Here is a 16,259-nt window from a genome sequence, read left to right as displayed (position 1 = left end):
TGGTTAAATGTATTAATGCATCTACATGTACATGTTTAAATACATTTGGTTAATTCCAAATGATTGATTTCCACCTCAATATTTGATTTTTTTTTTCAGCATCTGCTCCAGTTCTTCTACGCTTTTGATGCAAAAACCTTTAAGAAGCTGCACAAGTCAATTTCACTTCTGATGATACAGTTGGCTTTGAGACTCAAAGTCTGAAGTTTATTAAGCAGAATTAAGTACAACACATGATAAAACAGATGACACTGATTGCCAGGTCTGTCAATTTTGCTAAGTGACTTCTGATATCAGTCCCCTAACCATCTATGCAATGCTGCAGTTACATGAAATATTTAACATACATGCACATAAACATGGTTTCCTATTTCAAAAATCCTTAAAGCCAGATTTGGTGGAGAATGTGTACTTTCCAAACAAGTGCCACCCTTTATACACAAAAGAAAATAACAGCCTTAAAACCCAATTAAACTGTGACATACTTCATTTTGATTTTTACAAAAACATAGTTAGCAACACTCTATCATCATCATGTCAATGCTTCCATTACTTTAAACCACTTCCAGTAAAACACAGCCCTTCAGATGTGTCCAATGCCATCTCTTGCAGATAACATATTTTCAAAATAACACATGCCTGCAAACAGTAATTCTTCATATGCAATTTTACTCCATGTTATTAGCAAGTGCGGCGACAGACCTGCTTTCATGCAATCATGACATTATTGTACCCTGTCAATTGAGACACTACCACTCAATCATTCATTAGATGTGCTTGCCATGAGTATTTGGAAGCCACAAATATGTGAAAAACAGGTTCAGTATACATGTACATTACTTATGATACAAACATCTACAGAGAAAAGGTATAAAAGTTAGTCGCATCTACCAAGTGCAAAACATAAAAAAAGGACCTGATGCTACTGCACAGGTGCCTTGTATATGTATCACAAGATAGGATTTGAGCACAAGGAACCATAGATATGTATACAAAGGTTACACTTGGAACAGGCATCTACATGTACATTCAACTAGGGAGAATGGTGACCAAGTTTACTTTCTGACTGTATTCTTGTTAGTCTGTAAATTATAGGCATATACTAATGAAATGTGAGCAGTCTCAAGCAACTGAATAGACGAACACACAAGTGAACAGACAGACACCTGTGACAGATTTGTAGCCGAGTAGTGAGATGCCAGTGTCCGGGTCTCCATGTCTTCCAGTGTCTGTGCCATCTGTAAAACAAGCTCCGAGGGATAAAAGCAGCTAGGGGCATGACTACACGATGCTATACTCATGCCAGATCCATTGTATTGAATACAACGGCATGCTTCTAAATAAAGGAGCCTCTATGAGTATGAAATAATTTTCATGAAATTTAAAAAAAACATTTCATGAAATCTAAACCAATATGAACCTATAAGAAATATGCAACCCAATACATGCATATAAAATGAATTTTCCTAATGACTTCTACCTATTGAATATTTTATATGTACATGTATCTCCAATGAAACCATTGCTACATGTATATGCACTTAATGCAATTAAAAAGAATCAGAATGACAACTTTAGTACTTTGAGTCATAACAGTTGCCTTATGATAAATATTAGTAAACTGCACATGCAGTGAACATGTAAATGAAAACTTAGGTTAGTTAGATACAGATACAGTGTAACTAACATGTAAGTGTTGGGACAAGATTATGACAAATCTGTTAGTTATTAAATGCCCAGCACTTATATGCATATACAAAATAAACTAACAACTACTAGCTACTCCAGTAAAGTAACATTTAGGCTACGTATGTATTGACGGTAAGTGCAAAAAGTGAATACAAACGTGTTTGACAGACGCATATGGAATATATGTATATTGCATGCAAAACATCTACACTGCGAAAAACGTCAGCAACTTCAACATTTATTTCTAGCATTAAATATACAGGTTGATCAGGAATGTAAACAAAACACTTAAATAATAGAATTTGGGCCACAATATGGAGCATGTACAAGTGCAAGTCCACTGTTCACATAGCCTGACAGTACAAGTACTTATCCAGTGCCACAGGCCACTGCACACAAATACTTGGTGTTAACCTACATGTAGAGTACCTCAAATGAGTACAGAATACCCATGTACATAGCTAATGATTTATTGCTTCAGCTGCATGTGGTCAAGCTTTATACTATGGAACACAACATCTGCCATTGTGAACAGACTAACGCAGTTGAATTAAAATATAGATGGATGAATGTGCTAAAGGCTTTTCAACAACAACTATTTGACTTGTTTTACAGGCAACACTTCCGTTTACTTATCTGATTTCATTATCATATCAAAGTCTCCCTTCAAGAGGTGATAAACAACTCATTATTTATTGTTACGCCCAAGCTATCTGCCTTGAATGTACTATGAGTCAGCGATTGGTAAGTTGTGAGGCCAGTGTTAGCTCAGGGCTCTGAGGTAATCTGAAGAGGGTGACCAACAGATAACTGTATTTGTTGAAAGATGTGCATGAGCCAGATCACACTATTCTACAATAGAGGTCCTAAAGCGATACTTAGGTAGACGTGACTGGTACTTTCACATTTTACTATACAACTTCTATACTTTTACTGTGTAAAGGAAACAAAAAATGGCAAAATTAAGAATAGTATTGTGGATAATTTACCGGTCACAAATGAAAACAATAAACATGTATATTCCATCTTTCTTCTGCACACTTGCACACGTTTTTAAGAAAATGAATATATACATGCAGTGGATATTACATCGTAGCTTGTACTAGCTGTTTACCATGTAATGTTTGATATGGTCTGCTCATTACTTGACAACCAATTACAAATATCACATCAGGCATTTAACACTGATCAGTACTGGGTCAATTAATGATAGATTTTCTAAAAAAAAAAAAAAAAAAATCCTTTCTTTAGCTTCCTTAACTTTAGCCTGAGTGAGTTTCCTACAGCCTGAACATTTACTATCTCTTTATATTCAGGTTTGACCTACATACAAAGTCTTATGGTTATGTATACTGGTATATGTGAAAACTGTTAAGTCCACATACGTGTAGGTGAGCAAACTGAGTAGCAAGGTTTCACCATATTTACATAAGAGAGCAAGAGAGTAAACAAACAGTAGGTTGTAATAAGTATGGCCTGTCATGAACAGCCTAAAGGAAAACTTATCATGCTAATCTGATTGATTCATTTGCATATTGCTAAACAGACATTAATATTCAAATACTGTTCCTGGTAGCCTTATATTATTTCTGGATAGTGAGATCAGTCTACTCTACATGATTGAAATACAGGATTTTTTTAACATCAACACTTGTTAAATATATGGGCAGACAATATTTAGGTTGTGTATGTGTGTGTTTATCACAGCTTAACAGAATTATTTTCCAAAAATAAAATATTAGTTTGACATTTAAGCCACATGTAACACATGGCTAACCAAGCTGTTCATATACAAAACCATTTTACACAATGGCTCAAGGTAAGCTACATGTACACCACCAAGTTAGTATCCCTCCCATTGATTCCATTCAACTGACTCAACTAAGGTTTATGCAAAGACTTTGAAAACATTCCAACACCAGTTACACAACTGTCTAACACAGCTCCAGTAGCTGTATACAGTTACAGTCTGACTGTATCAGATATGTACAGGCCACAAAAACATGTCTGCATGGATAGCACAATGTTGGATTCCTCTTTCACAAGAAACTGAACATATGCAAACAGTTCACAGTGTCCAAAAAAGACACAATTACAAGTGCATGTGTCAAACAAATAACTTGGATCTACATACACTTCTCTTTGTGTGACTAAATATTTAACCACAACTACATATATTTAATGGCTTTTGAAGTTTCTGAAGAGCATGCACATGTCACGATAGACTAAAAATGAAATAAAAATGAATGAATGATTATGGCTTAATGCCACATCGGCAATATTTCAGCCATATCGTGGCGAGAACAAGGTGAAAACATGAGGCGTTTGAGGTTTTCAATATGGTGGTGAAAACGAAACAAAAATGTTTAAAATAAGATAAGAAAAAAACAAAACAGTTAAAACTTGAAAACCAGCATATTTTAAAAATAGTACATCTTGACGTCTATATGTTATAACTTTTTACAAAATGAAATAAAGGATCAGAGATAAATGCCTACTGTCACATTACACTTGTTTACTTAGGAGCAGTACATGATTCTAGGTTGTTGACACCCATACATGCACAGAGACTGTACATACATGTGCATGAAGATGAATCATTTTTGTTCTCAGTCAAAATAATTGTTCTAGCCTGGTGCTACTTGCTACAATGTGATTTCCTTCAGACCTGTAGATTGTGTTTATCAAAATCTATACACATACAAGATAAGGTTAAAAGTTTTAATCTAATTAAGGAAAGACTGGATAGAAATCTATTTCACATGATGATAAGCATTTTACAAACAATCACAGTTTAATTTGCTAAGCAGACAAAGCGTGAAGGAAGAAGTGTCTCCATTAGTAAGCCAGTTTAATAATTTGGCTCGCTAGGCCAATAGCATCAACATGATACCATACAGACATGTATACATCTGTACCATAAACAGAAAGCAGCACATTCTACATCTGATGTTTGTAATGCACAAAACATGAAGCATGTTCTAACACTGAAGCAGCTATCTAAACTGGGGAGTGAGGAACAGTAGTGTTGCTGAGGCTGAAAGTACATGTGGGCAGCACCTAGTACTGCTGGGGGGTGTGCTCATAGCTTTGTTCTAAACATGTACATGTCACCATATACCAGATCTGTGTTAGCAGTACTGCGTGGTTTAGTTTTCATGCTGGTTACCATAGAAACCAAGGTGTTACCTGTATCAAGCCTGCCCTTTCTGGCAGGTCCGTCATCAACATAACCAGCGTTGTCAATGCCACGCGGAACACTGTCAGGCTCTCCTGACACAATAAAACAGGCACATGCACAACAGCTCTAATATACAGGCAGTACTTCAAAGGTCATATACTTATGTACCCTGCAGAGGCGAAGATTACCCACAATACTGAAAACAAACAGCTTACTATTGGCAAAGGGGGTCTGTGTGTACGTGTGTGAGGCAGAAAATACCAGACAGTTATCTGATCAACTGTGTACAAACTCATGCAAATGTACGGCATAAACGTGGTTTAGGTCACCTGTACCAGAGGCCATGTGTGTAAATGAAATGAAACAGCAGGCATTATTATGTCATCTGTCAGCTTGAAAGCTATAGCTCTCAGTAGCGTATACTGTAATACATGTACGGACTAAGCATGCATTCACCATTATCGTCTTATTCTTTCACAAATGTGTTCTAAAAGTCTGCAACAACTGTGTGTTGTTAGAGCATAAAGCACATGTATATGAATATCACATACATGTGCATGCAAATACATCTGCTCAGAAGCTATTAATTACTTTTCTCCCTCATTTATGTAAAGTAACTACGTTGATTTCTCATGAGAAAGATGTAAGCAGTTCACATGCACACATTTGACATCAACTTAAACAGCCTCTATATAAAAAAAAGATTACCAAATTATCAATAATGGTGTTGTAATAGCTAAAAAGAGAGAAATATGTGTACCCAACTTATAATTACTATCATAGTAGCACAGAGAAAACTAAAACAGCTTCAAATGATTTCTGCAATTCTGAAACTTTTGACAAAGGCATGCCACAACACCAAATTAGGCTCACCTACCATGGACTAAAATTACTTTGGCATTTGATGTTGAGGTGTTTAATCCTACAATTTTCAAAAACACAAGTACATCATCCTTATCAATTCTATGATGTTTACAGGGTCTATATTTTCAACTGCATGAGCCATGATATCCACGATAGCCATGTGGGGATGTACAGAGCACCAAGTATACAAATGTAAGGGTACTGCGCATTAGTACTCAAGCTTATTCCTCAAATGATAATGCAAAACTGAAGGAAACATGGAAGAGAGTTGTTATGCAATGTGTCAGTACATTTCATATATTACAATACAAAGGTTATTAAAGGAAACATTAAGATTAACAGTGAACTTATTAGAATGATAATTAAGATAGAAAGATAATTAAGATTAACAGTGAATTCATTAGAATGATAATTAATTTAGACAACAAATATTTCTTCATATGACAATATTTATGTGACGTGTTTTGTCGGTGAAACTTCTATAAAATGATCATCCATGTAAAAACATACTACTGCAAGTGCATGCACTTACATGTGTATGTCTTCAAGGCATAGAACAAGAATTAGGTGTTGCACATATCGTTATTAAGATAAAATATGACAGAAAAATTTCAATTTGATATTTACACATTTATGCATTCAATTAGTGGAAATAATATTAGTGGAAACAAAACACTCAATATTAAGAAAACAACTACACACTATGCAAATACTACTTCAAAAAATATTTACAACATAAAATCTTAGATGTACCATTACTTTCATCTATTTCTTGGAGATCCACCACAGCTTGAGGTCATCTTTATGTATTATGCTCTAAATGTGGGAGCTACTAATAAGGAACACAAAGAATAGCCAGATCATCCTGGACAGAGGACATGTCTTACCGTGTCCCTCAAATCCAATAGTTACAGCTGTCTCATTGCGTGAAGTGGGTGGTACAGGTGGGTAAAGGGCCTCGCTCGTGGGATGTGGGGCTACACCTGAAAGAAGAAATATACATGTATTTTAAATTCTATAACCCTCAACTGTTTTCATATTACATATAAAGAAGACGATCAAAGACTATATATCTCATGCTTTACTCCCTTTGGTTTGCGTGCAAAATAATATAAATGTGTCACTGTCAATGATCACAAGCAGAATGGTACCAACAAATGTTTTACCACTCAAAACGCTTGAGCCACATTTGTCATCAGTTTGATACTTGTTCGAATGTCTCAATTGGTAGAGCATCCATTTCGGAGGTGGTAGATCCAGGGTCAATCCTGGGTCTGGTCACAGCTAAGACCTTAAAAGAGGAAGTTGTAACTTCCTCACTTGGCATTCAACATTAACCGGATAGTTCAATGAACTGTATCTGTAAAATGGCCCGGGCGGACGGCTTACTTGCCTGCACTAAGTCGTCTCAGTGAAGCAGCATTACATAAAAGAGCCGTGGAAATATGTCCTGCAAGAAGGAGGAACATTACACTTACATGCACTCTAAGGACTCCTTCTTCTTCATATGAATGAAAATTGTTAAGTACAACATTAAACAAATTTGTTGCAATAATTCTAAATTTTCATACTTATCTCTGTTTATGCTGTTTCATCTAAAGATTTAACAGATTTAATTTACACGTATCTTTATGCACAACAACTTGAAAAAGAATGGTTTACAACTTAGTAAATGTAGGGTATGAGGGAGGAATTCATAATGAAAATGTGAACGATAAAATATTTTCCCAATATACATGTACATATGCACGTACATGTGGGTGTAATATCACGTCAAATATTGTAACATACATGTACATGTATATACTCTGGTGGGTGTAGTTTCACATCAAACGTTGTAACATACATTTATATACTCTAGTTGGTGTAATATCACACCAAACATTGTAACATACATGTAAATGTACAGGTATTTCACTTATTCCCACAAATGGTGCCTGTAACAAAAAGCTGAAATGTTTCATCACTTTTTTTTTGTTTCATTCACGTCACGTTTTGGAGGGCCCAGGGAGTGAAAACACTAGACCCACAGATAAAGGAAACACTAAATTTGCTACTGAGTTGGCTGTTAACCAAAAAAAAAGCTGTATTAGTCCCAACTGACCCGTGACTGAACATGCAGTAACATGAACACTGAGAGACTGATGCTAGCAGGTATTTAGACACTATCCTAGATTCTCGTCAATGTGCATACCAGGTAGATCTACATGGATCCGGAATGGCAAATAAATACAGCTTTTTCATATATTCATAGCCATCTGATATCAGAATTAATGTACATATGAACACAGTACTAATTGACTTCCACAGGTCAGCAGGAGAATATCCACAATCAAGAATGTAGCCTACAATACATGCATCACAGGAGTAAATGTCATGAATTTTCCACAAGCAAATACACACTGGTTGGCTATACACAGTGTGCTTGATATTAAATGTTATATTCACTTCCTCACAGCACCTGGGGAACACTGCAAGAGCAGGTAAAACGTTTCAGCTGCTGTTTATAACAGCAATCCTTTAACAGTTTTAATACTTATGTGGCAATTCAGTTACGCAATCCATAAGCTACATGTACATGTATGTTCACTTCAATATTATTTCCCCTGGGTAATGAATGTTCCTAAAGGTTACACGCATATTGACGGCACATAGCAAATAAGGCAACTTCAGGAAGTAAAGTAGAGCATGCTTTCTACAGGCCGTAATCAAGTGCACTTAACACTTCCTCCTAAATAATCATCTGTACGCCATTCTGTGATGCACTAAATTAAAACCCCTGAAATTAAAGTAGGTTTGTCTCAAGATTGCAATCATCTGTGGGTGAGAAACCATTCAGGTACAAGTGGTCTTAGGACATACTCTTATGTACTCTGATGAATGGTAATACGTACTAATGAGAATGCAGGTCAACAGTCCTGGGGCATTCCCAGCTTTGACAGGCTCTTCACCCTAGGCCATAAATTGGTTGTTCAAATCGCCATTATTTTTATTTTTCTAACTCAAGACCTGTACTACAGCAGTCAACAGGGTGGAGGAAACTTCAGTGCCTGGCAGCAAACCACTGGCCTTTGACAAACACTATTAGTTGCATGGTCACTCAGTCACTCAGGATATACAAATATATGAGGATTATTAACACCATATATATTTGCGTATCCTATCACTGAGTCACCATGTAACGAATTTATCCTGCAAAGACCCATCAATTCTGGGCAGAATACCGATGTATAGGTGAATCACTTCAACGATGTGATCATCCTCAGATCCCAATAAAAGGAGATAACCTACTCAGCAGACACATTTGATGTCGTCTGCAGGATTCAAGAATATATCTGTACCCCAGGTGACCATTGTTGTCCAATGAAAACTGTAGTATTTTGTCTGATGCAGTATAAATACATGTATGCATGTGTTTGTAACCTTTGAACTTTCCTACATGGTGGAAGGCAAACTTCATGTAAGACCACCAAAACAGTTGCTTATGCACTGTTGATAGCTTATTGCCACTAAGGTCTCAAGACCAATGGGGACCTATCAAATGCCCGGCGGCTGGACCTTGGCCTCATTTTATTGACGTCAAATGTTCCTTCTCCAGCTCATTACGATGAAGTCACATTAAAGACAGTATGACATTACAACAAAAACTGATACATTGTAAAAAATATGCTGCCTCCCCATTAAATGAAGACTTTAAGGAATCTTTGAAACATCCTGTCCATGGTAGTGACTGAACAAACACCTTGTGTTCTCTGGTAATCAATTGAAAGACAACCAACTCTATCTGGAAAGAGTTGACCAATTGGCAAAACAATTTCCTAAAACCAAGCTACCATATCAATCCAAAATGGCTTCATCATCTTGAAGCATCACACACATGTGTTACAATTTGAATGATTTCTTACCAATATACGAAACACTCATGACAAGACTACATTAACCTACAGAGGATTTAATGGCATTCACAATCAAGATACTTCCACAGTTGTACCATAACGGCTACTGAATACAGAACTGAATAACGGCTACTTGTAGAATACGCTGTCCTATATGTCGTGCCATACATGTACATGCGCCCTATAGATAAGAACAAATCCTGCCGACTCACGCATCATAACACTGTCATCAGGTACAAGTAAAGTCCGTTCATATCTCAGACCAGTCCCCAAGAGGCAATCGTATAATCCACATCATTAAATGTCTTCAACACAGAGGTTACAACGCTGTACACGATGATGGGCATATCACATCGTCTACATGTATATATACATTCCATCCATGCTGTTAGGTGCGCTATCCAAAACAGATAAAAGTAAGTCACACTGATTCTAAATTAATACGTTTCCTTTCTCCTGAATGGATCAATCATCCTACTGTAGCCACAACTCCTAGTAACCGTTAAACAGTGTGCCAGTTGCCAGTCAACAAACACAATGTCAACTCAAAATCAAATGAAATTGATTGTGGAGCCATTTATCTGTTATCAGCCTGTCTAAGTATATGTAATGTACTTGATGAGCTTGCCTGGTACATATACACGCACCACTTGCCAGACAGATTTAGCCTGAACAACATCTTTCCATATTGAGCAGTTTAATATTAATGTTTATCTTCATGACTAAAGGCTACATGGAGATAATCATATATTCAAAACATTACTTTTGTTGCTGAAACTCACATTTTCCAGTTGGACATCATTCTACCTTCCAAACAAATTAAACCTTATAACAGCTTTCTAAGACCGTTAAAATTCTGAGAATCAAGAAAAATGATTCATTTAGTCATGTTTGAAAGTTTATTCATAACCCACATGCAAGGGTGGTCACACCAATTACTTGTCATGCGCTACCATGCACCCAAATGCAATGTTACCACCTGCATCATTCCTTCATTCCCACTAATATCATTTTTCCATCACATCCATTCTTCTTTTTTTTTAACTGACTGGTTTTTGCATAGTTCATTGCTTCCTTCATTCACACAAACAAGGTTTTACTGTGTTTTTCTTGGCTTGAGCTCATTCAGTACAACTAGAATACCACAGGTAGGTGGGTGGGTGTTTAGTTGATGTCGAAGAGAGTGAGGCATATTTAAGGACAGGTAACATGAACACTGTCATTAAACATGTAAAGGAGGCACTTCTACCTGTGATTCTATTATCAGAATAAAAAATGTATAACACTGCTTTATAATGAAAACCGACACTCTCTTGGAAACTTCTGATGAACAATCAAGTTTCTTTGGCCTAAAACCAAAGAAGTCAGACATACTGATACATACATATATCATTAGAATCTTCAGTAATTTGAAGATGATATACTGTAGATTTCTGGGAAATAAATCAACCAAATTACATCCAATCAAATTTTTGCTACTATTTTAGAATAGCACAAATAATTACATTTTACAAGCCTTATCTTTGCGTTGTGTTACTGTTTAAATCAGTACTTAAGGTCCTAAAATTTATAAAGTGGGTTGCATTATAACGTTTTCAAACTTTATTCATTTAAACACTATTAATAAAGGTACAAGTCAAATAATTCCTGAAAGGCAACAATTTCAACTATTTTCAGTAAAAACAGAAACCTTGATTTGACTATCAAATACGGATTTTTTGGCCAAATATCTATATTTCGACAAATATGTTATCATTCCAAATGATCTTTACTTACTCAGAAATTTGCCTTGTAACAACCTTCTTGCCATTGTAGAACTTGAATATAGCTATTTAAAGAGCAGCAGAACAACTTCCAACATTGGGGGGGAAAGGACAGTGGGTTACGTATTGCAGTTCAGCATTGATTACAAAGCAATTACGTATTTTATTATTCGACAGAGAAAACGTATGCATATACCAGACAGTGAGTCTTGGAAGAATCAGTATGTTACTAGTTAGAGAAAATTATGTATGTACATATATGATCTGCAAATTTGGTGTCTTGGTAGGTAACAAGAATGACTACAGAAATCCCAGCATATATGATATTCATGTATGCATGTAAGGAAGCTGTTCCAGAAAAGCAGTACTGTTTGTAAATAGGGCTTATTTGTCCATGTCAAACGGGTTGTAGCAGGGAACTCTCCCAGGGGAGATTCGGATCACAATCAATAGTCCACATTCCACAAGTCTCCGCTATAATCATGTATACGGTCACATGATCTGTAAGCTACTATGTCAGCTCTACTCAGCTGCGATAAGCATGTTGACAGCATAATCGCTGCTACAAATTATGACAATTACAGGATTTACTGTTACTACATCATAGCCTTCTGTCCATAATAGTTCTCCATAAACGCCTGCTGAATTCATAAATGTTAAATGTTTTTGTTTTCTGTTTGAAACTATACTACACTTGAAAATCATATTCTGTGGAGAATATACTCTGTTAAGCTAAAGCCTTTTGACACTATGGAAATCAGTAATGGCCTACAGAAGCAATAAAACAAGTGTAATGACAGTAACAGAATTGCTCTAACATGATTGAAGCAATCTTGAAGACCTGAAATCGACTCTGAGTTAGAGGATGCTATGGATGATGTTGCATACATATGAGTGTAAGAACTTTGCCAATACATGTATTTAGACAAGTATTGATTAAACCTTGGATTAAACCAAGTTGGATGTTTGGTTCTTCTTTACTTCAGCAAAACATCCAATTGTCTTGTTATCCAGTCCACAGACAAAACACTTGACATTTGATTGTTTGCTTCCTATTACACAAAGAAAACATCCTTAGGGAAACATTAATTCCTCCAAGGCAGGGGAGATGAGTTAATTTCCCTCTTACAGCCGATTTCCCAGCTGACAAAGTAGTAGTCCTGGAAAAGGGAGCTCAGAGGACTCCTTATATAGCCAAGCCAAAATAAAGCAAGAAACCATAAAATGAAATAAAAAAGAACAGGAAATGTTTTGGCGCCAACTGGAAAAAAAAAAAAATTCAGATCTAACTTTCATTACTGTTAGAAATAACTAATCAGGCATTAGCGGCTAGCCACACTGATCTTTGAACCCCACATGTATGATCTGGCCACTGCTCGATATGGTACCTTCAGTAACAAGCAATGCTAATAACAAATATATAAAGTGAACATCAAGCCAGCCACTAAAGCTGAATTAATTATTAAAGTAGTACTCCAGAAATGTTTTAAAAATATTTCAAAATTTTAAATTGGGCATTTTTTCAAAATGTACTATAGAAAAAAACATGACAAACTCAAGTTGTTGATTTAGCTTTGTTTGCTGCTGCAGATATAGATATATATATATATATATATATATATATATATATATATATATATATATATATATATACATACATACATAAATACATATACACTCAAGACTGAATTATTGCAGCAGCAAACAAAGCTAAATCAACAACTTGAGTTTGTATGTGATCCCTTTGCATTGTATCCAAAGCCACAGAAAGAAGAAACCTCCTCCTTCTCAACAACAGAGGCCAATACTTCCGGAAATACAACCAGAAGTCTGTCACCACACATCTCTGAATACTACTCCATTACCATCAGGGAGCCAAAGGAGACACAACAACCTCCAACCAACAACCAACCAGCCGAGCCTGTTACCACAGACAAGACAGTGGAGCCAGTCATCTACAGTGGTCCAGCAAACAATACAAGAAAAAGTCCGTCACCATCTCCGAACACTACACCATCACCTTAACAACCCCCAACCAACAACTAACCAGCCAAACCTGTCACCTCAAAGGATGAACCAACTGAGTAGCTCACTCAGAATAAACCAACCAAACAGACACAAACACAACCCACATGGGGTTAACCCATCAAATTACCGGCACCTACAAAGCAGGACAATTTCCACTTTCTGAAGACGAGAAGAATTTACTACTAAGAGGGATGAAATTTACCCCCACACCAAATGTAAATGAGCATGAGCTTGATGCTGACATTGCAGACTTTTGTAGAAAACTTAGACTTCACGTACACTTTTAACTAGATGTATCCTTGAAAATTATGCAGTATGCTCTGTATGGCTGTATTCTAAACTGAGTGAATATTCATTTGAAAATACCTCAACCAATACTTAAATCTGCTAAATAATACATTATTAGCAGTCATAATCACACCAGCAGAACAAGTACTCCATTATTTTCTGCCATTCCACATGGTATATACAAGTAATGTGATACTGATAATATAGTAGCTTAGCCTTACTCTCTACCATAACATGTATAGGTCTATAATCAGGGTAGGGGGCCTTGCGCAATTGACTGTCACATTCACCTGAGTGGCTAACCCCACCTAGAAATCACACATACAACATCTGTAATCTGTCCCTCTAATATTGCTCAAGCTTTGCATACCTCAGTGCATGTGGAACAGCATTGGCATGCCTCCTCAACATTATCACATACTAAATTTCTCTACAGTACATGTATATGGACTGTATAAGCAAACTGACAAGAATCTGTTTAACACATTAGAACAGTCATTGCTGGAGTCTAATTGTTAACAATGGACAATATTATGCATCAGCCCTAACACTTGCTCCTGCAACAGAGTAACAACTAATATTGTTAAGCAGAGCAAACCACTTCGGGTGGAACATAAACTTGTGAACATGTACATGAATGAAAATATGTACATGTATCAACTTACTTAGTTTAAGGTGATGATGTACAGCAGTAGTACCCTTGTAATTACAAAGCCTTTAACACCATAGTGTGTATATTAACATTCAAGATAAAGAAAATAGTTTTACCACGTCAACTGAAAAATGAACAGCGGAAACTGGAAAAAATCATTTTAACTTTTAGAAGTTTACAGTGAAGTAAAACAGAAATTATAGTACGCATGCATTATGCAATGTAATCATTCACAGTCTGAGTGTGCCTTAACAAAGCACTCTTTCATAGTCTGTCTTTACAGTGTACTCCTTCATAATTTTTATAATCTTTCACAACTTTGTAATCACTGTTTTAATCAGATGCATCAAGATAAGCTCTGACCTGAATAAGTAATAACACAAAACAAATCATAACACAAGCAGGTTATGCAGTCATTCTGGCTGCAATATGAAAGAATGTTGTTTATCGGCATTAAAAAACATTCCATATCACTCCATGGGATTGTCAATTCACTATACTTATGTGAATAAATTTGTAAAATACAATATATTTTCAAGATTTAATCAACTGACTTGATGATTCACAAATTCTCTTACATTCTGCTTGCTTTTTTTTTTCTTTTCAGTTTATTTTGAACATCAGTCAGTCTATAAACATCAGTTAATATTTAGCCACAACAAGTTTTCACTTAAGATTTAACTTTCAAATAGCAGCCAACATGTGAAAAGTCATTAACTTAAGGCTAGAAACACTCTGCATTTTCACTATACATAAATACATAGAATAAAAAAACAAATGAGCCTTCTCAACTTTCTACACCTTTGTCTTCCGACTGCAGTTTCGAATGTCTTGTTCTTATCAAGGAATAATATGAATAATGACATGTAGAAAGTTGAGAAGCCTGATTATATATATATATACAAATGTCATCTTTTTCCACTTTTTCAATGGAAAAATCAATTTTTTATATAAGATATATTATATAATATATAATTTGGCAGAATGGCATACACAAAGTATTTCCAGCCTACGTTTAACATTGTATCCAGAAGTGGATAAATGAACTATAGGACTATCTGTGATACCAAGCTGGATACCATGCTAGATACATACCAGGGTGTGATCCAGCCTGAACATTGTGCATCTCAAAGCCAATTCCCCGGGGTGGGCCTTTAGGTGAGTATGTGGGATCCATGCTTAAATCAGGGAGACCTTCTCACAACTATAGCTGTGTATGGTGTATGTAAGTCACATCCACACGCATCGGGCCTAGCGTGCCAACATGTAGGGGAGAAAACAGTTCACTGACTGTTTATACCAGTTTCAGTTGACCACCCAGACCAGTCCTCCCATGAGCAGCGGTTGGTGGTTTTTCCACCACGCCCAGTATTTCTAACAAATCTTTTCACGTCAATTCAGTCCAGGGCTTATCGGCTCTCACTGAGATCGGCCTCGCGTCGACGAACCGATACGCCTCGTGAACTCACCGTTAAACACTGTATAAACACAGAGAAACAGAGCAGTTTATGCCTCAATAGTTTGACCAGTGTTTTCAGCACTGCTATAACTCATGCAACAGGCGGAACTACCGAAAAGCCCAGGATATTTTCTACAATCAAAGCCTGTCTATTTATAGACTGGTAACATAAGTTCGTGATCATATCAGCGGGATCGGTCCATAAAAAGAAGACACCCTAGCTTGTTATGTTGAGCCTCTTTTGTCATACAACTGAAGGAGTTGTGTCAAGTTAATCTGGCCTTACCTTTAAATAAAGACAGAGAGCCAAATGGACGTAAACATTGGGGAAATCACAAGGAATGAGTCCACACGCAACAGCTCTCAGGAAAGCCTGCTTCTGACTGCAATGCCCGGGAGATGGCGCTGTCAGTCCAAGGGATTCCCAAGCAAGCTCGCG

At 36.4% G+C, this 16,259-nt stretch overlaps 1 protein-coding gene across 1 annotated transcript in view; it reads right to left on the bottom strand.

The window, feature by feature from the left end:
* Window positions 1-16,195, bottom strand: part of LOC135482330 (anoctamin-4-like) — a 46,973-nt gene extending 30,778 nt beyond the window's left edge. Inside the window, 5 exon segments of the mRNA XM_064762260.1 lie at window positions 1,167-1,238; window positions 4,879-4,962; window positions 6,622-6,717; window positions 15,457-15,839; window positions 16,107-16,195. Of these exon segments, the coding sequence (XP_064618330.1) occupies window positions 1,167-1,238; window positions 4,879-4,962; window positions 6,622-6,717; window positions 15,457-15,538 (334 nt within the window). The 5' untranslated portion in view covers window positions 15,539-15,839; window positions 16,107-16,195.
* Window positions 16,196-16,259: the final 64 nt, after the last annotated feature.

Source organism: Liolophura sinensis, chromosome 1, assembly GCF_032854445.1.
Source record: "Liolophura sinensis isolate JHLJ2023 chromosome 1, CUHK_Ljap_v2, whole genome shotgun sequence".
Classification (NCBI taxonomy): domain Eukaryota; kingdom Metazoa; phylum Mollusca; class Polyplacophora; order Chitonida; family Chitonidae; genus Liolophura; species Liolophura sinensis.
This window is presented reverse-complemented; position numbering and strand designations above follow the sequence as displayed.